Source organism: Oryzias latipes, chromosome 12 (assembly GCF_053564925.1).
Source record: "Oryzias latipes strain Hd-rR chromosome 12, Olatipes_Hd-rR_3.1".
NCBI lineage: Eukaryota > Metazoa > Chordata > Actinopteri > Beloniformes > Adrianichthyidae > Oryzias > Oryzias latipes.
In genome coordinates, this window is record NC_136248.1 from 10741791 (window position 1) to 10766893 (window position 25103).

The window sequence follows — 25103 nt, forward strand, 5'->3', positions numbered from 1 at the left end:
CAGGCGGATGTCGTTGGTTACCTCGATAAGAGCAGTTTCTGTGCTATGATGGGGTCTAAAACCTGACTGGAAAACATCAAATGAATTGTTTAATAAGAGAAAATCAGTGAGCTGTTGGTAGACAACTTTTTCAAGGACTTTTCCTAAAAATGGCAGATTAGAGATAGGTCTGTAATTATTCAGTACAGTGGGATCAAGACCGCTTTTCTTCAGGAGAGGTTTAATGACTGCAGTTTTTAAGGCCTCTGGAAATATTCCAGATTGAAGAGACATGTTAACTATTTGAGTAATTGATGGCAACACACTGTTCAGGACAGACTTTAGAAATCTAGTGGGTAACACATCAAGGCAGCATGTAGACAAGCTCAGACGGGTGATGGTCTCTTGGACAGTTTGGTCAGTGACAGGTACAAAGTGAGTCAGCTTAGAGTGAGTAGGGGGCCGTTCGATAGTTATGTGTTGTGGAGTTGATAGCTTTTTTAATGCCCTGAACCTTGTCATTAAAAAATACAGCAAACTCATTACATTTAGGTGTGCAAACCAGTTCTATTGGTAGCTGGGTTGGAGGGTTAGTTAATCTGTTTACTGTTGTGAACAGGACACGAGAGTTGCTGCTGCAACTTCCAATGATTTCAGAGAAGTACCTTTCCCTTGTTCTGCATAAGATCTGGTTGTAAGCGTACAACTCCCCCTTATACATTTCATAATGAACCTGGAGTTTTGACTTGCGCCAGTTTCGCTCAGCTCTGCGGCACTGTTGTTTCTGTGCCCTGACTAGATCATCGTTCCTCCAGGGAGCTTTCTGTCTATGTTTTCTCAATTTAACCTTCATAGGGGCAATGGCATCCAGAACATTCAAGATGCTAGAAGTAACAGAATTCAGCATTTCATCAACATTGGCACCAGAGGCGTTTTCAGGGTTAATCATTTCTACAAACTGTGCCCTAGTGCTCTCATTTATTTGTCTCCTTTGGACAACTGCAGGGCCAGGCGGTGGTTTGGGAGCAACAGACAGGTCAAAGAATACACAGAAATGATCAGAGAGGGCGACATCAACCACACTGACATTGTAAATATTAACCCCCTTTGTGATGAGCAGGTCCAGAGTGTGCCCCCTGCTGTGGGTGGGGCAACTTACATGCTAATGGTAAGTGCAGGAGTGGTGCTGACTCCCTGGCCCATGATGTTGGTCTTTTTGAGGCTGATAGTGAGGCCATACACTGTGCAGGCCTCTGCAAAGAGATTGATAAGTTGCTGAAGAGCAGCTTCCGTGTGATCAGCGAGGGCGACGTCATCAGCAAAGAGCATCTTCGGACTCACTGAATGCGTAGCGCAGCAGCAAGGAGAAGAAAATGCCAAAAAGCGTTGGGGCCAGTACACACCTTTTTTTCAAACCGCTCTTGATTGGGAAGGTGGTCGATGACGCTCCGTCATACTGAAGAGTGCCAGACATGTCGTGGAAAGATTCTATTGTTAATCACCTTTATTTTATTGTTGAGAAAAGGGGATGTAATGAAAGCTATCGCTTTTTGTAAATGTCACTACACTATCTGTGTCTGTAGTGCTGATTTACGGCTATTGAAAAATATAATAAAGAACGTTCTCCTTACTATCCTCATCAATGGCTCCGCTAAACCCAAGTGGTTTTCCGACAATATAAATACATCACAAATATTACTCGTCTTTACCCTAAACCACCATGACAGTATTGCTAATGTTTTGTGATGGTGAACTGATCCAAATCCATCTAAGAATACCACTTTTATCCCATGAAGTTAGGAACTTAGCACCAAATTGCAACATATAAGTTTTAAGATTTCAATTGCAAATTTTGATGTAGTGATTTGTCAGTGTTTGAAAACATTTCAAAATACTTAGACCCAACATAAATCAGATTTAATCGGATGTCCTTCCAAATCCAACTCTTTCAAAATGACCTTGCATAAAACATACAATTATTTTTCCTATTTAATATAGGTCAAAATGTGAACATAAGGCATTGTTTAGGGCTTTTACTAGCATGACAGAAAGCAGTGTGTGGTCCCACTGGTGTTGAAAATTTGCAAGAATGAATAATTTCATTTAGGTCTATGTAAACCAGGTGGCTTCCTGGTCTACCAAAAATGCACACACACTCTTTCAAAAACTGTCAGGAAAAACACATCAAACCCAACCTAAGATTTTACTACACTGCAAGTATAATGAAGAAAGTTGCTGTGGCCAGCTCAGTTTTTTTACATTTGTCCTACCAGTCAATTACACAAGTCACTAAAAACAAGTCTGACCTTTATTTTTAAAAATCAGAAAACAATGAAAATAAACGATGAGAATCACAATAAATTGGGCTCCACTGAAAACTGCATAAGGTTAGTGGCTTTTCCATTTCTAACCAGTCAGTTTAGTAAAAAAAAGTGTTTATGCAAGGATGCCCCCAAGGTGCCTTCTATTTTTGTTTGGTATTCTAACTTCATTCAGGGAGTTCTCTGCTCCTCAGAAGATTCCAAATGGTTCAGGGGTTCCTCCGTCTTTTCTTGCAACTCTTTTGGTGGTAGTTTCTGGCTTGTTTTTGACAATGTGCTATAAATTGTCATGGCCTGAAAGTAAATCAAGTTGAGAAGAGTTAGTGTGACTTTAAATTAGTCTGAACCTGCACAAATACCGATATTGAATAGGCATGAAAACAAACCTGAGAAACCATTCCACTGATGTCACCCGTGTTGGATGGCAGTAGGATGGTGTTGGACTGTTTGGCGAGGTTAGAAAATGCAGACACATACTGTTCTGCCACACTTAAAGATGCAGCAGCGTTTCCATTCTGTAGAAGATATACAATAATTGTTAGTCTCTTTTCAGTGTGTGATTTGTGGCCCTGCAACAGACAGACGACCTGTCCTCTGCTTATGCCCATCAGTGGCCGGGATGGGCTCCGGCAGCCCCGTGACCCAGAAAGGGACAAAACATGTTTAGAAGCTGAGTGAATGAATGAATTAATCTTTGTGTGTTGTTGTGTTGTCTGCACAAATAACTATGCAACAAATTAATTCGTTTCATTTGTTCAGGTATAGGATGTGTGTTCGTAGTGTTCCCTTTTTTTTGAGCAATATATTTTTATGTAAAGTATAACTCTGCAGCTCTTGTTGGATTTTGCTCTATAAGACATTGGCTTAAATAGCTCTTGTAGCGGTAAAAGGTTGCAGGAACCTTTAGTCTAACAATTACCTGTTCAGTCAGAGCCTCAGAGAGCATACGTATGGCTTTTGCTTTGGCCTCAGCTTTGGCTATGACTGCTTGAGCCTCACCTGCAGGAAACAGAGGAATTAATCACACAGCGATGAATGGAATCTAAACTTTTCAAGTATTTCAGAGCAGAAAAACAAGACTGGCAAAACAGCAGCATTTGTTCCTTTGAACACAAAAAAACTGATTTAAAAACAAGCCTACCAGCTGCTTTATTGATCTGCTCTGCCTTCTCTCCCTCTGAGGCCAGAATCTGCGCTCGTTTTCGACCTTCAGCCACATTTATGGCTGCCTCCCTTGACCCTTCAGACTCCAGCACAGTTGCTCTCTTCTTCCGCTCAGCTTCAACCTTTAAGCAGTAAAGAAAATGAATAGATTAAAAGCCAGAGCTTTTATAACATGAACTTTACCATCTTTTAAAAAAAATGCATAGTTTGAGGTTATGTCATATCAAATAAAACAGATTTTTTAAAAGGCGATTTCACCTGCATCTGCATAGATTCTTTAACACGAGGCGGGACGTGTATGTCCTTGATTTCATAACGGAGGCAGCGGATTCCCCACTCATCTGATGCTTGGTTGATTGAGTGAACCATGTTGGAGTTAAGAGATTCCCTTTCCTAAAAAAATAAAGACAAAACGATGAGAAACTTTTCAACGATGAGAAACTGAGGTGCTATTTTTTGATTCTTTGCTAACTTTTATTTCTTAAAAAAAACAGGTGATTAAAACTGTTTTTTGTTTTTTTTTTAAAAATAATCTTAAGCTGATTCCCATTGACTATGAAAATTTCTCTGGGGAGGTGTTCTGGGAATGTCCCACTGGGCGGAGGCCCTGGGCAGGGGTTGACATAGCCCAGAAATTTTCACTGGCCCACAGGGCCAGTAGTTTTTGAAAGTTACTGGCCCTGCCTGAAAGTTACTGGCCCGACACAGCGCAAATTGCGACCTGCCACCGCAGGCGGCACGCAAGCGATGGACGCTGCAACTTTAGAGCATGCCCCCCCGGAAAATTTTAATATGGTGCAATTTGGTGCATTCTGGTGACATCTAGCACTTATTTATACACTTTTCTATTACTGAAAATAGACCATATCAAACTTAAATCTGCTCTAGTCTGTTTCAGATTTTTTTGAAGAGAGCACTGCAGTGTAGTAGGTAACACTAGTTAAGAAGTTTTCATGCTGCTTCTAATCACTGCTATTTCACATTTGTTCGTAATCAATAGTTAAGAAGTTTTATTTACTTTTGACAAAATTAATTACTTTGACATTATACTGCATTTGATTCTGAGATTCAGGTATTTGTAGTTGCCTTTGATTATTTGACATTCAGCTTAAAGCTTAGTGCAGGGGTCGGCAACCTAAAATGTAGAAATAGCCAAATTTGGACGAAAAAAAAACAAATAACAAATATGTCTGGAGCCGCAAAATATTAAAAGCCCTATTTAAGCCTTATAATGAAGGCAACACATGCAATGTGTATCTATACTAGCTATATTAGCCTGCTATCAAAATTATTAAGTTGCTTCAAACACATAATGAGCATTATTAACGATTAAATGTTTATTTGCCCTGCAGTGCATTCTGCGGGGAACGACGCGTCACCCTACTGCTCTATTGTGCAAGTTTAATTTCATTACAATATTGTATAACGACCCAGCCGGGACGTCACTTTAGCGGGGAAGAGAAAGCCAAACTGCTAGCGTAATGGCTTCATTGCAGAACTGTCCGTGCACCTTACACCACACGACCCCGGATAGTCTCAAGCGGATAGAAACAGGAAGTGCACCGAAATTCCTTTTCAGCATCAAGCCCGTTTACTCCAGCACACATAAACAACCAAAACAGCATGGACGTGACTTCAATTCACAACACTCTCACTCAAGGTTTTACCCCAAAACTCCCACTTCCCATGAGCCTTAGGAGCTGAAGGCGGGGCTAACCCCCAGGTCGCTACAATATCAATGAATTATGTTTCATTGCTTTGATAAAATAATAGAAAAGTAATAAAGAAATCCGATTTTTGATGTCATTTTTATTTTGAGGATTCGAACAAAAGAATGCTCCCCTGGCATATCTGAAGTTTAATTTGTAAATTTGTGTTTTGTATTGTACTTTCATTTTGCAGAATAAAGTTTAAAAAAAAAAGTAATATTGTAGTGCCGGTCATGTGCATTTTAGGTCTGTTAGCAGCAGGGGATTGTGGGAAGTGGTCTCTTGATCTAATTAGGGCTCAGCATGAGCGTTTCTGTTTGCCCACGTTTCTTTTCATATGGCAGTTTTGTTGTTCCACCTTAGTTCATTCTTCCTCTTATGTTGTTTCTTTATGTTGCAACATAAGTGTGGGAGGGGGAGTGGTTCATGACTCCTGTGCAATGTTCAATGTGGTGCGTGGTTTAAATTAAGGGGCTTGTAATGCCAGAAAGGAGACAATGCTCTCAGCTAAGCTTGCTGCCTGCTCCTCTCTGAAGCTGTTCGGAGACGTGCCTTGTATGGGACACGGACATTTCTCCAGCGCAGCCAATTGACTGACAGCTCAACTTCCAGACAGCTTGGCTCCTGTTTGGCACTCTGCAAGTGACGTACCTGCATGGCGTTACAAAGTTTTTTCTATGCATTTTTACAGCATTGGAAAACGTTAATAATGTTTGTCTTGTTTTTCCTCCTACAGAAACCATATTAAAACAAAAAATATATTTCTCTCCCCCATCTTTTTACATTTTCAAACATTTTTGAAAATGCTCCAGGGAGCCACTAGGGCAGCGCTAAAGAGCTCCTGAGCCGCGGGTTGCCGACCCCCGGCTTAGTGCATACAGTTTCATCTACCATGCATTCATTAAATATCTTGCTGTCCATACTACTAAATCCACCCATTACTCCATCTTGGGGAGGTTTGAGAAACATCTTTGAGCGTTCGTTGTCTCCTTGTCCAACTTCCCAAGCTATTTTTCGCCCCATTAAGTTGCTCCGACGGATGCAGAGAGTAAACAGTGTTCGCTCTCCGCATCCGGAGATGGGTGGTGCGCACGCATCTCTGTTGTGGAGTTTGCGCACCACGTGACCAAAACAATCATGGCGGACGTCAAACTTTCAAAGCGATGAAAACGAGGTAAATCTACACGTTTTCGCAAAATATACTTTATTGAAAAAGGTGAAAAATATATTACCCGTTAGATATTTTAGTGGCCCGAGCGGACAAGTGAAAAATAAAGTCTTGTGGTCCGTACGGCTCGAGAAACAGAACCGGGCCAGCGGGCAAATGGCTTTGTCGAGCCCTGGCCATGGGGAAGATCGAGGACACGCTGGAGAAACTATCTCTCCCGGCTTGCGTGGGAATGTCCCAGGGTCCCCCCCAGAGGAGCTGGAGGAAGTGGAAGGGAAGTCTGAGCATCTTTGCTTAGACTGCTGCCCCCGCGACCCGGATAAGTGGTGGAAGTGGATGGATGGATGAATGGATGGATAGATGGACATTGCACAGATTGTACGTAGCGGCAGTGTGAGACAGCCTTGACTTAGAACTGGTAGAGATCATGGAGAATCCAAAAGTTCAATTAAAAGAAAGCGTCGCAAGGGCCCACGGCGGCGTTGCTCATGGTGCTGATGCGTTATTTCCGCTCAGTGATTTGAATGTCAAAATAAAGAAATTCAATGAAGTGCGGGTTTACGTGTTCTTTGCGTGGTTATTTCATACCTCTGTGGTTTTATCGTGGTTCATTTGTGATACATCTGTCAAAATTTCATGTAGAGAACCATAACTTTTCTCACTTTTTTCCACGTATATTTAATATGAAGTTTTCATATGTGGACCATGGGCAAATTGTACGGATTGATTTTAAGAAAATTTCAATAGTATTTCAAGTTTTGTGCCTTTTTATCTTTCAGTACCGGTAAATAAAAACTCTCATGGAACCAAGATCCTCTGGCACTGGTTTCAAAAAGCAAAAACTTATGGAAAGGCATCTTTTTAGCATTTTGGCCATAAATATTTTTAAGAAAAGGCTTAAGACCCACCTTTTTAACATGGATTTTAACTCTTTATTATTATTTTTATTCTACATGTTTTTATTGTTGTTTGATTCATATCCTTAAACGTTCATGTTTAACTAATCATTTTAACCAATATTTTTTTTGTTTTAAAGATCATTTTTATTTCCAGTGAGTTACCAGTTGGAATCTTCTCCTCTGGGTCAGCTGCTGTTCCAGCCTGGTTTGCTGCTGCCACCGCTGCCTGTATTGTACTAAACTTTGCACTACATTGTTTGAAATAAAATTTGATTTCATCTAAGGCAGGGAAGATATTTATCTTTACCCGAAAAACTTTATCCAGTGTTAATTTGCCCAGCTCTGAACGCATGGTGGTTTGAGCCAACTGTGTGACTGCATATTCTGGATCCTCAACGCCATAGCTGGCCTGAGGGAGGAAAAGATGGGAAATTTTCAGATTTGGCAATGCATAAAAACAAGGATAAAATAAGCAGACAGCTGTTGCAACCCTAAACTGTTCCGCTGTGTACCTTGAATGGGTCCAGGATCCTTAAATAAAGAACTCCATCGATCTGAAGTGTTACATTGTCTGTAAATGTAAATTGAGATATAAAAATTTACATTACATCTGTTCACATCCACTTCATTGCTCTTAAATAACAGAGAAGTACATTCCTCAAGAAAACAGAGAATGTTCAAGAAAGAAAAAAGTGAGTTTTATTCCAACCCCCATCCGGAATTAAACTTAATTATTATAAATGGGCTACTCACCTAAAGACACTGCAGACTGTTCTGGGACATCAATCACAATTTCTTTGAGACTTTGGACATAACGAATTCGGTCAAGTAAGGGGATGAGGAAATTTAAACCCTAGAAGAAGACATTGATGATAATTGAGTAAAACCACCACAGAGCTGATTAAAGCTGCAGAAACAATGTATAAGTGATTGCTCATATACAATTACATTTATAAGATCATTACCGTTTCTTCTTAGTTGTTTCACAGACATTTTGCCTTAAATTTATTTATTTTTAAACATCTTCAGTTTGTGATGAGAAGGTAAAGTTTTCTGCCCATGTTACAGTACTTAAACTTAATAGGGGCTGTTAAATTTAGGTTAGATTTAGGTTAAGATTAGGGACCGTGGCGAAGAGGTTGAGCGGTCAGCCTGCAGTCTGAAAGACGGAAGCTCAGTTTCTGCATCTTTCAGACTGCAGGCTGAAACACACAAACTTGGTTCTTGCTTTTTTTGAAGGGGTCCTTGGGCAAGAAGTTAAACACAATATTGCTCCTGGTGGTCTGATTAGCATGTTGTATGGCGGCTCTATGGCAGTGCACAACTGTGTGAATATGTGTGTATGTGCATGGGTGAATGGGACTTTGGGCAAAAATAATGGTAGAAAGATTGTACACCATTGACTATATGGCTTAATTTAGGGTCATAGTGACTGCTGCAAACTCTCACAGTTTTTCTGATATTGCGGGCCACACTGAAATGTGAGTGTTAAAACCAATGGAGTACTGGAAAGAGTTACATTTGGTACTGGATGTTTTCATGCTTTTGGCTATCCTTAAACCTAAGTGTAATATATAAGGGTCGATTACTGATGAGCATTGTTGGGAGGTAACGGATTACAAAGTAACGAAGACTTACTGTAATTTAATTACTGGAATTACAGTTTAAATTATAGATTAAAGTTACTGGACTATAGAAACCCAAGTTACTTAATTACTTAGGAAACAAAACAGAGATTTATAAAAATAAAAAATGAGTTACTGGCACATACTCGGACACATGCACGCAGTGTTGGGGTCGGTCAAAGCACAGTCATTGCTCATTGCTGCAGTCACATTGCTTTCCACACTGGCTCAAAAATGAGACTAAAAGAAATGCTGCAAGGAGTCTTTTTATCCTCGAGGAGCAGCACACACGCACAGTGGTGGACAAAATTTTTGGTACCCCTCAGTTAAAGAAAGAAAGTCCACAACTTGAAATGTTCAAAAGGAACAATAGATTGAATGATAAACTAAAAATGATGATACCCATTACTTAATATTTTTTTGCACAACCTTTTGAGGCAATCACTGCAATTAAACAGTTTCTGTATTTGTCAATGAGCCTTCTGCACCTGTCGACAGGTATTTTGGGCCACTCCTCATGAGCAGACTGCTCCAGTTGTCTCAGGTTTAACGGGTGTCTTCTCCAAATGGCATGTTTCAGCTCCTTCCACAGATGGTCAATGGGATTCAGATCTGGGCTCATAGAAGGCCACTTCAGAATAGTCCAATGCTTTTCTCTTAGCCATTCTTGGGTGTTTTTGGCTGTTTTGGATCATTGTCCTGTTGGAAGACACATGACCTGCAGCTGAGACCAAGCTTTCTGACAATAGGCAGCACATTTCTATCCAGAAAGCCTTGATAATCTTGAGATATCATTTTACCTTGCACAACTTCAAGACACCCTGTGCCAGATGCAGCAAAGCAGCCCCAAAACAGAACTGAGCCTCCTCCATGTTTCACAGAAGGGACAGTGTTTTTTTCGTTGTATGCTTCATTTTTGAGTCTACGAACATAGAGCTGATGTGCCATACCAAAAAGCTCCAGTTTTGTCTCATCTGTCCAAAAGGACTTTTCCCAGAAGCTTTGTGGCTTGTCAACATGCTTTTTTGCAAATTCCAGTCTGGCTTTTTTGTTATTTCCTTTCAACAGTGGTGTCCTCCTTGGTCGTCTCCCATGAAGTCCACTCTGGCTCAAACAAGGACGAATGGTGCGATCTGACACTGTTGTACCTTGATCTAGGAGTTCACCTTTAATGTCTTTGGAGGTTGTTCTAGGCTCTTTGGATACAGTTCGAACTATCCGTCTCCTCAATTTGTCATAAATTTTCCTCTTCAGGCCACGTCCAGGGAGGTTGGCTACAGTCCCGTGGGTCTTAAACTTCTGAATAATTTGTGGCACTGTCGTCACAGGAACTTCAAGCTGCTTAGAGATGGTTTTAGCCTTTACCTTTACGATGTTTGTCTACAATTTTGTTTCTAATGTCCTGGGACAATTCTCTCCTTCGCTTTCTGTTGGCCATGTTCAGTGTGGTACACACCTTTTCACCAAACAGCAACGTGACTATTTGTCTCCCTTTAAATAAGCAGACTGAATGATTATGGGGTTGAAAACATCTGTGATGTCAATTAAAAGGACATACCTGAGTTCATCATGACCCCCTGGGCAATTTGTTCCCAGTCTTTTATGGAGGTACCATCATTTTTTTCCAGCCCTATTTCATTCATTACTTTCGTTACTTTTGAACGTCTCAAGTCATTTCAGTGAGCATTATGGACTTTTTTTCTTTAACTGAGGGGTACCAACAATTTTGTCCACCACTGTGTGTGTGTATAGATAGATAGATTAGTTAAGATAGATAGATTAGATAGATAAATAGATAGATAGATCCCATCATCACAGCATGAGCCATTGCCAATCATTTTAATACAAGTTCATGTATCTACTATGCTTTTTTTATTTTATTTAATAAAGAGAGTGATAATACCGGCTCCAATATGCGGTGGAAGCGACCCATTCTTTCCACCACCCAAGCTTCCTGTTGGGGCACAAAGAGGATCACAGTGTTCATTGGCAAGCTGGAAGCCCATCGCTGCTGCACTGGTGTAACCAAGAGCCTTGGTGCAGGCCGCTGAGCTTGCTGGGAAAAATAAAATAAAATGAATAAAAACATATCAATATATAAACATTTTACAGAAAATGACAAATTACTGGCCTTAACCTAAAATAATAATCACAATAAAACACATCAAAATTAAAGTTATCAGATGAGAGGAGAATTAGTTTATTATTAATTTAACAACCACTTATACAAATCCATTCCTTACTGCATATCGATAGCAGAACACAACATGACGTGGACAAAAACACTGAAGCTCTTTCAGGTGTTTGCACAAGTATGAAATAAATTTTCACTAATGTAAGACTAAAAATGGATTGTGGCCACAACTTAAAGGAAGCTCCAGCATTGTTTATCACCAGTGTTAAAAGTAAAACAAGCCCCTAATATTGTCAATGACTCTACCTTTTCTTTTTATACTTTTAAAACTAAATACATTAGGACCAGAATTTATATTAAAAAAAAATAATTTTATTTTTTATTAAATATAGTCGTCTATAATCATCATCATGTTTCCCGTGAACATGAATGAATGTTCCTTGACTTTTCCTTAAGCAATCATATTCTCATTTGATTTAAAATCTGGTTAATAAAAAAAAAGTTTTCTCATTTAAACTCTGAATTTTTGAGTTTAAATTTTAAACCTGAGCTAAAACTTTTAAAGTATGTTTTGGATATGACGTGCAAAACATTTATGAATCACGAACCAAACATTATTGCAAAAATTTACAAGTCAAACGAATATTAAATCTAAAAAATGAATTCTAATGTGGAGTGGAAAAAAGTTTTTATTTTATTTTATTTATTTATTTACTTACTAAGGAAAAAAGAAAATCTCTTACTTAGGGTTAAGTGTAGCGACAGACACAGGCAGCCTTTCCCGACCCTTCGCAACCTAACAAAATCTCAACAAAACTTACCAGCAAAATAGCTCCACCAGTCCGACACAGCGTTCGTAACATGGCTTAAATATTATGCAAGGACTGTAGTGACCAAAAGTAGTTTTCTAAACTAGGTTCAATTCAAACTCCTCACTTACGAGTGACCCTTACAAGCCAGGAAATGGACGTTACATCATCTGTACGCTTACGGAACGCCTCCGGTCTGCAACAGAAATTGGTCGTTTATAGTTCCGCTGGAAACATTGGTGTTTTTCATTTTATTTTTTATATTACGAACTTAATGGTAAGAAAGAATCTGCTGTGTCAAGGTTTTTAATCCAGTTTCCCAAATTTATAAAACAGAAATTATCATTAGATATTCTTTAAAGTTTGCCAAGTACTGAAAGATCAACAATAGCAGTATTAGTATATTTTAAAAAACAACAATCAAAATAATATCAAAAAGTCACATGTACTTTATTGTTGAAGTGGAGTCACGCTTGGAGAAAAAAATTGTTTGACTTGTGTCCCTGGTGTAATGCCTAAATTAATTCGCATTAGGACAGTGTTTCGCTGTTTTTATTTTTTTAGAGAGAAATTCTATGAATCTTTATTTTGCATACTAAAAACTCGTGCAGTTCTTTTAACAAAGGAAATCAGCCATTGGTTGTCAATGTTTTTATATAGGTTTGCCCTTAATCATCATTACAAGACCTAAATAAAATAAATAAATAAAATCAAAGCAGATATGACACTTTAAGGTGTGTAACTTTCCTGTAAATAATTGCAAATCTGCCTGTGACTGACTGAACTTTACTTACTTACCTAATGAATTGCTTGCTTACTTCCTTATTTATCCATTTATTTATTCATTCATTTATTCATTCATTCATTCAGCCAACTCAGCTGCTATGTGGGAGAGTGTCCACCTTGTGACTGGAGGGTTGTGAGTCCAAATCCTTCATACCAAAGACCTTAAAAAATGGGACCCAATTCTTTCCTGTTTGACACTCAGCATAAAGGGGTTGGGTTGGGGGGTTAATATACCAAATGGGACGCAGTATATTATATGCTCAATGTAACACTCTGGGACGCTGGTTTTATTCATGTTCCAGTACAATCAAGAAGTGCAGATACCATATGATAATGCCCTCACCATTTAATCAGAAAGACCACTGTGGTGCAGCACAAGTGAGAAGTTTGTTGGTGTAGAAATTAACACTTTTCAAGCTTTTTAAAAAGCCTTATTTATGGTTTTAATCAGCGCCTTAACGTTTTGGAGAATGAAATCATTCTAAACCTCACCAACATCAAGCACAGCTCTCTTGGTTACTAGTCCTCAATTTAGAGGTACTGGTATGGATGTCTTTTTAAGCCCCTAAATTCTAAGTTTTTAGGTTCTTTACTTTTAAGTTTATAATTTATGTTTGCCTGTATTTTAAGCTTTATAACTTAAGGATTTGTTTATTGTTTTGACATATGGACCTTGTTATACAGATTCTATTCTATTCTATTAATTGCTTTAAAAACATGCTAAACATAATATAGGATGTAAAAAGATGTTTTTGAAAAGTAAAAAAAAAAGACAGTCATTGTTTAAAATTTTCATTTTATATACTGTTTACGTCACCTGTTTGCTTAGTGAAAGTATCTTGATCAGCTATTGGTTAAACCTCTGTATTTAAAAAATGTTTCCGCCCTCTGCATTCTTGCGGTATTTTCATTGGATGCTTTAAACGCCAGTAACAGGTGCTTTGACCACGCCTCTTCTTTCTCTAGTCCTGAAAACCTGGGATGAGAGTATTAATAATGGCGTGGACCTGGCACAGGCTTACTGCTCTTCTCCAATGTCTGGCATCTGTAAGCGACGTGTAAACATTGAGGTGTTCGCTTCAGAGCGTTGACAAACATTTAACGAATGTTACAATGTTACCTCACCAAGTAAATCTCCGCTGAAAGCTTTCCCGGACTGGACTTATAGTTGGAGCGCTTTGCCATGTCGTTGTTATGTGTCAGAGGTAAGTGTCTCTCTTTGCATTTACTCTCAACTTTCAAAAGTGTTTTATCGTTTAAGTCAGTCAAAGATACTATTTTGTGATGGAAATGTGACTTATCCTGAGAATACCACAAAAATAAATAGATAATAAAAAAAAAAGAAAGACCCCCCCCCCCCCCCCCAAAAAAAGAATAGATAAAATAAATTAAACTTTTAAAAGTATTTTCGACGTAAATAAAAAGTTAAATTCCCCCTCTGCATTTATTTTGTTAAATGAACACACCAGCTGTTCAGTCCTCCACAGGACGCAGGTTAACCAAACACTTTGACTGAGATTGATGTATTTTACTGTTGATTTAACTATTTTCTTTAAATAAATACATTTATTTTGTATTGCTTAATGCACTAATTTAAGTAATTCAATGAAAATTTGACTGTATTCATAAGTGTTCCATAAAATCAATGCTAGTTAACATTTTTTATAACATGCAACGTGTCACTTTGATTTAATTTAATTTTTGTGTTTCATTCTTCTGATGTTTTGGAAAAAGTCCCACTGAGACAAACCAAAAGAAGAGAGGACCTTGGGAAATCTATCTCTTCACAACCAAAATATGTTATGTAATATTATTTTTTTTCAGCAATTTTGCTTTTTTTGAAAAAGGAGGACAGTGCTTTGTGTTAACACATTACCTTTGTGATAGGTAGGCATTCCCCTCCTTACAAAACATGACTTGTTTTGAATTAATAAGGGTGTTTCCCCTTCTCTTTGGTCAGAGAGCGTATGAACAGAGCATCTGTGAAAACCTGTACAAAAACAGCCTAGAAAAAAAAAAATTATATTAAGCCTGTTTGTTGACTTTTAGTCAGACACACTGATCGCTGCCTTTTTAAGAGCATTATAAACACATTTCTATTGTATTCCTCTATTCATTTCAAGATTTTTTGAAATTCTTCATCACAACAATGTGCACGATTTGATATATTGAGGATTAATTATGAAAAAAGTGATTATAGACAGACCAATTGCTGTAACTATTAGAAAAATAGCCAATCAATGCATTCCCATGAAATAAACAGTCCCAATTTAATTAAGTTTGTTTGTTTAATCCATCACACTCTTTCCTTGGGGTTCTGTTAATCATCTATTGTTTGCCTGTTAACCTGGTGGTCTGGTTTATGGAGATCGTGCGTTAAATATTATTGAGTATCTGATTTCTGAGAGGAAAATGCTGAGTAAGGACTTAAAAAAAAGCCCAAACTTATTGAATGATTTATTATTCTGTGATTTCCACCATATCTTCATTTTCCTTCCTGATTTAAAAAAAAACAACGAAACAATCCATGCATAATTCTGGCAGACGTAAACTGGAATAATGCGCCCCATGTGGTACCCTCAGTATTTCTAACAAGCTTTTATTTTTTATTTTTATGGCCATTGGGTTAAAAAAACATTCAAACTAAATTAGGTGTAAATCCTTTTTCAATCCTGAAGTGTTCCTTTTATTTTTTGATGGTTTTAAAATTAAAACAAAATAAGAAAAGTTGCAAACAGCCCTTGACTCTTTTCCCCCAAATAATTTGAATATAATGTTGCAGAATAAGAATGGCAAGCTAAGAGCTGGTTTAATCATTAAAATACTAAATCCACACTTACGTAATTGGTGACCCCCCTGTTACACAGGAACTGTGTAATTTACTAATGGTGAGTATCCCCTTTTATGGGGTGTAGTTTTTTAAACTTCATGTTGTTTTTATTAAATATTTGTATATTTGAGCAGTTGATTTTGGAGCTGACATTTTTTTCCCTTTGGTCAAAGACTAACTTAATTTTTGGAATGTCTGATTTTTCAACAATGTTGTGATCTTTAACTCATAAGATTTTCAAAATAGGATGGTTCTAGTCAGGGGCGCCACTACCCAATTTCATAGGGGTATGCAGCCCCATTATAAAAGCCCCCCCCCTTCCCTCCCACACACACACAGACATAAATGCACATAATAAAACGCCCCATCCACCCCTGGATTGGGTGAAGGCCATTCAGAAGGATCTCCTGAGTAATGCCTTGCCCCAGCACTCTCTTCTGTACCTCTGTTTTCTTCTCCCTCTTCATCATCAGCTGATCGTCTCTCTGTCTCTCTATCATTATCATCATCTTCATCTTCTCTGTTGTGACTCTCTTGTCTTGTATGTCTGCACTCGTTTTCCCAAAATAAGTGACTACGTGATTAGCAGAAGTTCAAACCAGAATGAGTTTTTAAGTTTTTGTGGTTTCAATAGTTTAATTATTCCTACCTGAAGTCATCACTGCTCTCTTTGATATTAGATGCCATCACCAACCCTGAACGTCCACCAAATATAAGACCAACCTGTTTCTTTCCTCCATCTGTTCTAATTATTTTTCTCTCTTCTCATCTTTCTCTCAATCCTCACAGCTGTATGATATAAACTTTGTGTTAGAAACATTTTAAAAGAATCCAGTGACTACACTATTTATAAAAATATAATTTTTTTTAATTTTAAATTATATTTTTGTTGAGTATCAGTTAGTGGTTTAATAGAATAGAATAGATTTCTTTATTGTTGTCAAAATGTTCACCTAAATCCAAAATTTTGTTCAACCAAATTAATATTAAAAGCAATAAACTAAACAGACAAAAAAAAAAAAGTTATTATCCAAACTTTTAACATTATAAAAAGAAACAAAAACACCATCCCACCATCACACACACCTCTCCCTACTTCTGCCCATACGACAGTGCTTCTCAAATAGTGGGGCGGCGTGCAGTAGTAACGGCGCCACTATTGGTTTACTATTATCTGTTATACCATGGTCCGGGTGAAAATTCCATTCTGATTGGCTGCTGGGTGTGCGTTAAAAACTGTTATACCATCGTCCGGTTGAATACTCGATTTTGATTGGCTGCTGGGTATGCATTAAAACCTGATAACCGCACGGTGAAAAAAGAAGTTCTGGTCAGCTAGCTTAAATGTTTTGTTTCATCATCTGGACAAAAACAAGCGGTAAGAGATTAACTTTCTCTCTGAACTGATGCTTTATTCAACCCATTGGGACGATCAGCATATATATATCGCCGAATCTTAACTGCAGCGGTGGTGCTGCAAGATTTTTTCAAGTCCGAGGGACTGGATTTGTTGTTTATGACGGAAACGTGGATCAACACCGGTGAGTCAGCCGCCTTTTCGGAGCTTTTACCCCCTGACTGTACATTTATTAATGCTCCACGGACCACAGGTCGTGGCGGAGGCCTAGCCACGGTCCTGAAGAACGGTTTTGAGCTCAAGATTTTATCCCCTGCAACTTTCTCCTCATTTGAACTGAACTGTTTTGAGCTTCGGCAGGCAGAGCCAATATTATGTGCTGTTGTGTACAGGTCACCTAAGCCCAACATGAACTTTATTGAGGAATTTCCAAACTTCTTGGCCCATATGCTGACTCAGTATGACAAACTGTTGGTTGTCGGGGACCTGAATGTGCATGTTTGCTGCCCTTTGAAGCCAATGGTGAAATACTTTCAAAACTTAGTCGAGGCTTTTAATTTAACACAGCATGTCACTGCTCCCACTCACATACGTGGACATACTTTGGACCTTGTGCTATCATATAGTTTTCCGGTAGACAATGTCTCGGTGGGTGCCAATGTATTATTGGACCATAGTCCTGTTATGTTTACTTTTAATATGCACCATAATGTGAAAGTCTCGGGTCCCGTTCGTCTGAGTCGCTCCATTAGGACTGAGACTGCTTCTACTTTCCCTCCTCTCTTCAATGCATCAATGCTGTCTCACGATTGTCCTCATGCAGTCAGAGGCACAGAAGAGTTGATGAATTCTTTTATTTCGACCTGCAGCAAAGTCTTAGACTCCGTTGTTCCATTAAAAGCCACTTGCCAGAAACGGAAGCTGGAGCCATGGCTCAACGAAATCACGCGGGACGCTCGGCGTCTGTGCCGTAGAGCAGAGCGCAAATGGAAACAGGATCACCTGCAGGTCTCGCATGATATTCTTAAAGACAGTTGGAGGAAATACCAAGATACCGTTAAGGCCGAAAAAACAAAGAATTTATCCAGATAGGTTTTAGAAAATGTAAATAAGCCCCACATTCTTTTTAAAACTATTGGTTCCGTTTGTAACCCCAATCCATCTTCCACTCTACAGATGACAAATGAAATGTGTGAACTTTTTTTATTCTTTTTTAACAACAAGGTAGCTGCTATTAGGGCAAATATTTCCCCATGCACTTCCTTCTTAAAATCTGTGCTTGTGCAGGACTCTGTTGGTTTTACCCGATTTAAGTCAGTGTCGGTGTCGGAATTGACTGGGATTGTTAGTAAATTAAAAGCATCTTCTTCTCCCTTGGATCCAGTCCCACCTCGCTTTTTTAAACAGGTTTGGGACACTCTTAGCACTTCAGTCACAGAGATCATCAATAGCAGCCTGTCATCAGGTTTTGTCCCAACCTTCTGCAAAGAAGCTGTTGTTGAACCTTTACTTAAAAAGGCAGGTCTGGATCCAACATGCTTGGCCAACTATCGACCAATTTCAAAGCTGCCATTGGTGTCTAAAATCTTGGAAAAGTGTGTAATGGCACAGCTGCAACCTTTTTTGGATGATAGTGGGATTTTAGACACTTTTCAGTCAGGCTACAAGGCATTTCATAGCACAGAGTCTGCTCTTTTGAAAGTTTTTAATGATCTTTATTTAATCACAGACTCTGGTAATTCTGCTATTTTAGTACTTTTAGACTTGACTGCTGCTTTTGACACAGTGGATCACACAACTCTTTTAAACCGCCTTGAATATTGTGTGGGTGTTAGGGGGACTGCCCTAAAGTGGTTTAAATCTTACCTGTCAGGGCGGTCCTTTACGGTTAGGTTGGGGGACTCCAGTTCTTCCTCTACTCCACTACTTTCTGGAGTTCCCCAGGGTTCAATTTTAGGACCTGTACTCTTTTCTTTATACCTGCTTCCTTTAGCTGAAATTTTTAAGAAACATGGCTTGTCGTATAATTTTTATGCAGATGACTGTCAACTGTACATGCCCATTGTTAAAAATAATGGAAGCAGGCCCCTGACGCCCTTACTTAACTGTCTGGGGGACGTCAAAGATTGGTTGGCCCGGTTGAGGTTTGTCCAGAACTCTTCTGCACGACTTTTAACAGGAACCAAAAAATATGAACACATCACTCCTATTCTTGCGTCGTTGCACTGGCTTCCTGTTAATTTTAGGATTAATTTTAAAATTGTATTGTTTTTTTTTAAAGCTCTACATGGACTGGCTCCAAAATACATCTCTGACCTCATTCAGATTTATAAACCAGCTCGTGCTCTGAGGTCAGAGGGCCAGCTCCAGCTTGTGGAGCCCATGACGAGGCTCAAAACTAGGGGAGACAGAGCGTTCTCTGTTGTTGGCCCTAAGCTGTGGAACGCTCTGCCATTGCATGTCAGAACAGCGCCCTCTGTGGAGTGTTTTAAATCCCGTCTTAAAACGCATTTTTACTCTCTAGCGTTTAACACCGCATGAGTTGTGTGGTCCCCTGTGTTTTTACAGTATTTTTAACTGTATTTATCTGTGTTTTTATGTTGTTTTTACCTTGTTATTTATTTATTTTTAATCTATATTTATCTGTGTTTTTATCTTGTTTTTACCTCGTTTTTATTTTAATTTTTTTTTATTCATTTTACTGGTGTACTTTGTTTTTATTTTGTTTGGCAATCTTTTGTCTGGTGTTTGGTCATTGTACAGCACTTTGGAAACTGCCAGTTTGAGAAATGTGCTATATAAATAAAGTGGATTGGATTGGATTGGATTCAGATCTGGGCTCATAGAAGCCGACTTAAGAATAGTCCACCGCTTTTCTCTTAGCCATTCTTAGGTGTTTTTGGCTGTTTTGGATCGTTGTCCTGTTGGAAGACCCATGACCTGCAGCTGAGACCAAGCTTTCTGACAATAGGCAGCACATTTCTATCCAGAATGCCTTGATAATCTTGAGATATCATTTTACCTTGCACAACTTCAAGACACCCTGTGCCAGATGCAGCAAAGCAGCCCCAAAACAGAACTAAGCTTCCTCCATGTTTCACAGTAGGGACAGTGTTCTTTTGGTTGTATGCTTCATTTTTGAGTGTACGAACATAGAGCTGATATGCCTTACCAAAAAGCTCCAGTTTTGTCTCATCTGGCCAAAGGACATTTTCCCAGAAGCTTTTTGGCTTGTCACAATGCAAATTCCAGTCTGGCTTTTTTGTGATTTCCTTTCAACAGTGGTGTCCTCCTTGGTCGTCTCCCATGAAGTCCACTCTAGCTCAAACAAGGACGAATTGTGCGATCTGACACTGATTTACCTTGATCTAGGAGTTCACCTTTAATGTCTTTGGAGGTTGTTCTGGGCTCTTTGGATACAGTTCGAACTATCCGTCTCCTCAATTTGTCATCAATTTCAGGTTTTAATGCACACCCAGCAGCAGCCAATCAGAATCGAGTATTCACCTGGACCATGGTTTAAGTGGGTCTTAAACGTCTGAATAATATGTGCCACTGTCGTCACAGGAACTTCAAGCTGCTTAGAGATTGTTTTATAGCCTTTACCTTAAAGGCTATAAAAGCTATAAAGCGTCCATAAAGCGGGCGTGGTGCAGCGGTAGGGCGGTCGACGCACGATCGTAAGATTGCAGGTTCAATTCCCGCCTTCCCATGTGTCGAAGTGTCCTTGGGCAAGACACTGAACCCCACCTTGCCTCTGGTGGGAGGTTGGAGCGGAGCCGCCATCAGTGTGAATGTCTGTGTGCATGGGTGAATGGGACTGTGACTGTAAAGCGCTTTGGGCCTTCGAAAGAAGGTAGAAAGCCCTATATAAGTTTACGCCATTTACCATTTACAATGTTTGTCTATAATTTTGTTTCTAATGTCCTGGGACAATTCTCTCCTTCGCTTTCTTTTGGCCATGTTCAGTGTGGTACACACCTTTTCACCAAACAGCAACGTGACTATTTGTCTCCCTTTAAATAGGCAGACTGACTGATTATGGGTTTGAAAACAGCTGTGACGTCAATTAAAGGACATACCTGAGTTCATCATGACCCCCTGGGCAATTAGTTCTCAGTCTTTTATGGAGGTACCATCATTTTTGTCCAGCCCTATTTCATTAGTTTTTTTTTCTTTAATAATTCTGTTAATCAACTACTCAAAAGTAATGGCTGATTTTGATTATTTAATTTTCAATAAATTTTAATTTACTGTTACTTTTGAACGTTTCAAGTCATTTCAGTGAGCATTGTGGACTTTTTTTCTTTAACTGAAGGGTACCAACAATTTTGTCCGCCACTGTATAGATCTCTTTATATTGCCGAATCTTGACTGCAGCGGTCGTGCCACACCACGTAACAAATAGTCCGCTTTTTGTTAGAAAAGCGATCCAATCGGAGAAATAAAACAGGAATTAACTTAAAATAATATAATATTTATTGCTTTTGTAAGTGATCATGGTATAAGCGGGTTAATGGCCTTCAAAGTGTGCATTATCACTTTTTAATGCACGCCGTGGATGCCTGAACCGCCCGTCGGCCAGTAACCCTTAATTGTAGAAATTTTTATGATGTGTCTTTATTTTCCATATAAATGTATTTTTTGCGTCTGCCTGTCGTTTAGTTGGTGTCAGTTTTTGACACAAAGACAACAGGTAATGCAGTAAAACAGCTGCGCTTTTAGAGATCATAAACAAACAATCGATCATTGAGAAAAAAATCAGCAAAGTGCTTTTTACCTATGTCTTCAGACGTTAAAATTATTGGTGCTGCTGTGTTAATGTTTCAGATCAATTTACTTTACTTAATATTATTTATTGACTGAAATATTTTATCTCAGCATCAAATGGTTCAGTTGGTCAAAGTTTAAATAAGGACTGACAGATTTTTTATTTCAGGCACTTTAAGCTTCTCTTCTGTTTTAGACGAAGATACAATTTTAGATATACTAACACAATTTTTATAGATACTGATCTTATTTATAGTCTCATTTATAGTCCACGGCGAGTGTGTGTGTGTGGGGTGGTCATTTTCTTTTTCCAAGGGAGGGGGCTTGCAAAAAATAATTAAGAAGCACTGTCATAGGAGTAAGGATGGGTACTGAGCCCCGGTATTGAACGAGCCCCGGGGCAACATTCTTCAAGACCCCAGTATTGTTAAGATCTGACCTAATCGGTTCTGCTATCGGTACTGAGAAGTCGCTTTTTTGGTGTGTCCCACAAGATATAAACATTATCTGCCATATTTAACTCACCAAGTCAGTCAATTGTCCGTCAATTAATGATGATGTGGATTTCGCTATTCTCGCTGAAGAGCAGAGGTCTGTCTAGCTATTTGTGTGCACGGGGGGGCGGGGCTGTTGTTCAGACAGCACGCGGCGCGCATGTAGAATTGATTAAATCTGTGCTGGAGCGCCCCGACTATCGTGTCAACCTGCTTCTATGATGACCGTATTTTGCGGTCTCTGTGTAGAATACAGTGGAGGGGCGCGGGAAAAAATGACTCGTTGCAGAGGATATGAACAGGTGAACAGGTAGAGAGGATAAGCAGGTAGAGAGGTGGGGTAGGGGCTTTGGCTTCAAACTTTGTCAGAGAGATGGAAACATGGGCGTCAGATAAAGACGCAGCTTTCACTTTGGGAGTTGAAACTTAGAATTTCTCTGGGATGATCTTATGATCTCATTTATTTAAATTGTTTTATATTTACATCCTGACAGCAATATGTCAAAACATTGCTGTTTATTGTTCTTTAAATAACCTTTTTTACATGTAATTTACTTTTCAAGTTGGAAAAATGTAAAAAGTAAAATGTTTTGTTGTTGGACAGGACAAAAAAAATAAAAAAAAGAGTTACTTAGTATAAATCATGGCGCATTACTTCAGTTTATGGATGTGGTTCAATCAGCCTCATGTGCTCCTTTTTTCCCCACTGTGCGGTTCAGCAAGACTTCTGTGTGACCTGCACGTGGGGGTAGCCTCATTTGGGATCATGATTGGCTAGGGAGTCAAGTGGGTGGGGGCATGCTGACGTTCTCCCCTGCGTGGGCAGCACAATAAGCCCTGCCAGGATCAAAAGAACAGGATGTGTTGGCGACAAAGGTGACATTTTCCGGCTGGAAATATCGACACTATTTGACAAAGTAAAGTTTTCTATATTTTTTAAAGGCCTACGGACAGAAATGTTAGAGGTTAGAGGTTTTTAGTATTTACATTAAAACAGTGCTGTAAATTAAGAAATAACCAACATTAGACATACAATGTGCTTTTATTTGTTTTGTGTGATATTGCAACTCTAAAATTAAAAATGACTAATGGGGAAAAAAACAGGTGCAACTAATCAATATTTACCAAGATGGCCTACTCATTCATTTTGTGCGTAGCCAACAAGTCATTTAGTAAAAATATAACTGGCAAAATAATAATAATAATATTTAAAGCTTAAAGCAGCATGAAAGATATATTCCAGGCTTCTTATAATTTCAGAACTAACAATGTTTATATCATTGACTGTATACGAGAACTAGACTCAGTGTCCCCCTACCATCCTAGACAAGTATGGCTGGCTCCAAGAAGCCAAAATCCCATAGACTTTATTGAGATATAAACTGCTATTACTTGGTCATTATATCTGTCAGAATAACAGTTTATTGCCCTTCCACCTTTTTTCAACATGTTATTGATAATCGTAATACTTTTTTCATGCCATCTTTTCTGTAGTTCAAATTATAGATAGGGGTGTCAAACTATTGCATTAATCGCATTAATGATTGCAGTTTGGCCACAAACAACCATTAATTTCGCCTCTATGATTAATTAATATACGGTTGGCACTTCTGTGAAAAAGGACGCCATCTATCATCATTTCCATATCTGAGTTTGTCAAAATTGGACCTTGCTTAACTTTCCACGCGTGTTCGAAATAGGGCTGTGACGATAACCGCATCACCGCGGTGATGAGGTCATCACCGCATCACCGCACTTTTTTTTAACACTTTTTTTTTTTTTTAAGTTTTGCATATGGTGCGTGATTGGAACTACAATAAACACATGAAACACATTCATCTTTGCTGATAATTTACTCTCTCTGCAAGTCCTGTGTTCAGACATAAAGGCTTTCTATGGGAAACCTTTATCACTCTTCTCCTTTCTCCTCGTTGCACCCGCCTGCACGCGCCCGCGGCTGTCACTGTCTCAGAGGTGGTGGTTCATCACCGCGGTGATAAAAAATCCGACACCGTCACAGCTCTACTTCGAAACACCTTAAAATGTGCATAGCGACGCATGAACACAAGAGTTTTGAATGAGGTTAACTTGAAACATTCATTTACATAGACTTCTCATTTAAAGTGGTTGCTTTAAAGTGCAATGCCAAGGGCAGTATAAACGTAGTAAGGATGGGAGAGGTTTACCCTGCAGGGGGAACAGTGATGGAGTTTCTGGCTTCATCGTAGAGTGTAAAGCAGAATATAGGAATTACAAAAGGGACAGATTGAGACTGGGAGTGCTCAGAGATTGCTAGAATAATCCCCTGGCCATCTGCTCCTCCCTCCATCACTTACTCAAATGAGACCCAACAGGCAGCTGAAAGCGGACGTACAATGCTGCAGTGGTGCTAGCAGTTCCTGCAGCCACTTCCAGATTATGCCCAGAGATTATTTTTAAACACTGAGATCATTTTTCTCTCAGCTTTGTTGGATCAGTTGAAATGGTGTTGCTTCATTGACAGCCGTCCATTTTTGGAAGCTCCTAGACTATATAAATGAGTCAAGTTTTGTGTTGTCAGATTTAGTCGAAGTGCACACAAAGATATGCTGCTGAAGGAGCAGATTAACTGAATCTTTCACTTCAATCATCCTTCCAGATGCTTCAAAGCCATCTCCAAATCTTCTGTCATATGACAGCTGCTGATCTAAATCTCCTGTTATATGACGTCTGCTGATTTATGTGGAAGAGTTTTGATGTGGACTGATACAAAGTAGTTTTGCATACTTGTCACTATTCTGTTGTTGCCCATTTTATTTACTGAAGTAATAACATTCACACGCCCATCTTCAATATGCATTCAAGTGTCAACTTTTTACTCTTGTAAATGCACATTTCGGGCTTCGGTGTTTCAGAACCCTTGCATTCACGTGTCGCTATGCAAGTTTTTACAACCATTTTTGGCTTTTATGTACAAAACGCACAGCCTTGAAAGGCGTTGAAAGTCAAATCAGGTCAAACTTTGACTAATCAGGCACTCAGATTTGGTAGTGATGAATGGATGGGGTCTCTGTTATTT

At 39.0% G+C, this 25103-nt stretch overlaps 2 protein-coding genes across 12 annotated transcripts in view; one reads left to right on the forward strand and one right to left on the reverse strand.

The window, feature by feature from the left end:
• Positions 1-1874: 1874 nt before the first annotated feature.
• On the reverse strand, positions 1875-12005 carry stoml2 (stomatin (EPB72)-like 2). Its single transcript, XM_004086577.5, has 10 exons — positions 11821-12005; positions 10769-10921; positions 7994-8093; positions 7753-7811; positions 7548-7649; positions 3723-3857; positions 3442-3586; positions 3220-3299; positions 2687-2815; positions 1875-2594 (listed from the first exon to the last, which is right to left on the reverse strand). The coding sequence occupies exons 1-10, from the start codon at positions 11860-11862 to the stop codon at positions 2472-2474; spliced, it is 1068 nt and encodes a 355-aa protein (XP_004086625.1). The 5' UTR covers positions 11863-12005; the 3' UTR covers positions 1875-2471.
• A 1465-nt stretch (positions 12006-13470) lies between these two features.
• unc13bb (unc-13 homolog Bb (C. elegans)) overlaps positions 13471-25103 on the forward strand; it is a 187451-nt gene continuing 175818 nt past the window's right edge. For 10 of the 11 annotated variants that reach the window (XM_078956187.1, XM_078956188.1, XM_078956186.1 and 7 more), the window contains exon 1: positions 13498-13799. In XM_078956187.1, the coding sequence (XP_078812313.1) occupies positions 13778-13799 (22 nt within the window). In that variant the 5' untranslated portion in view covers positions 13498-13777. Of the gene's footprint in view, positions 13800-25103 lie in introns of all 11 variants that reach the window. The other variant, XR_013659497.1, reaches the window with a different exon arrangement.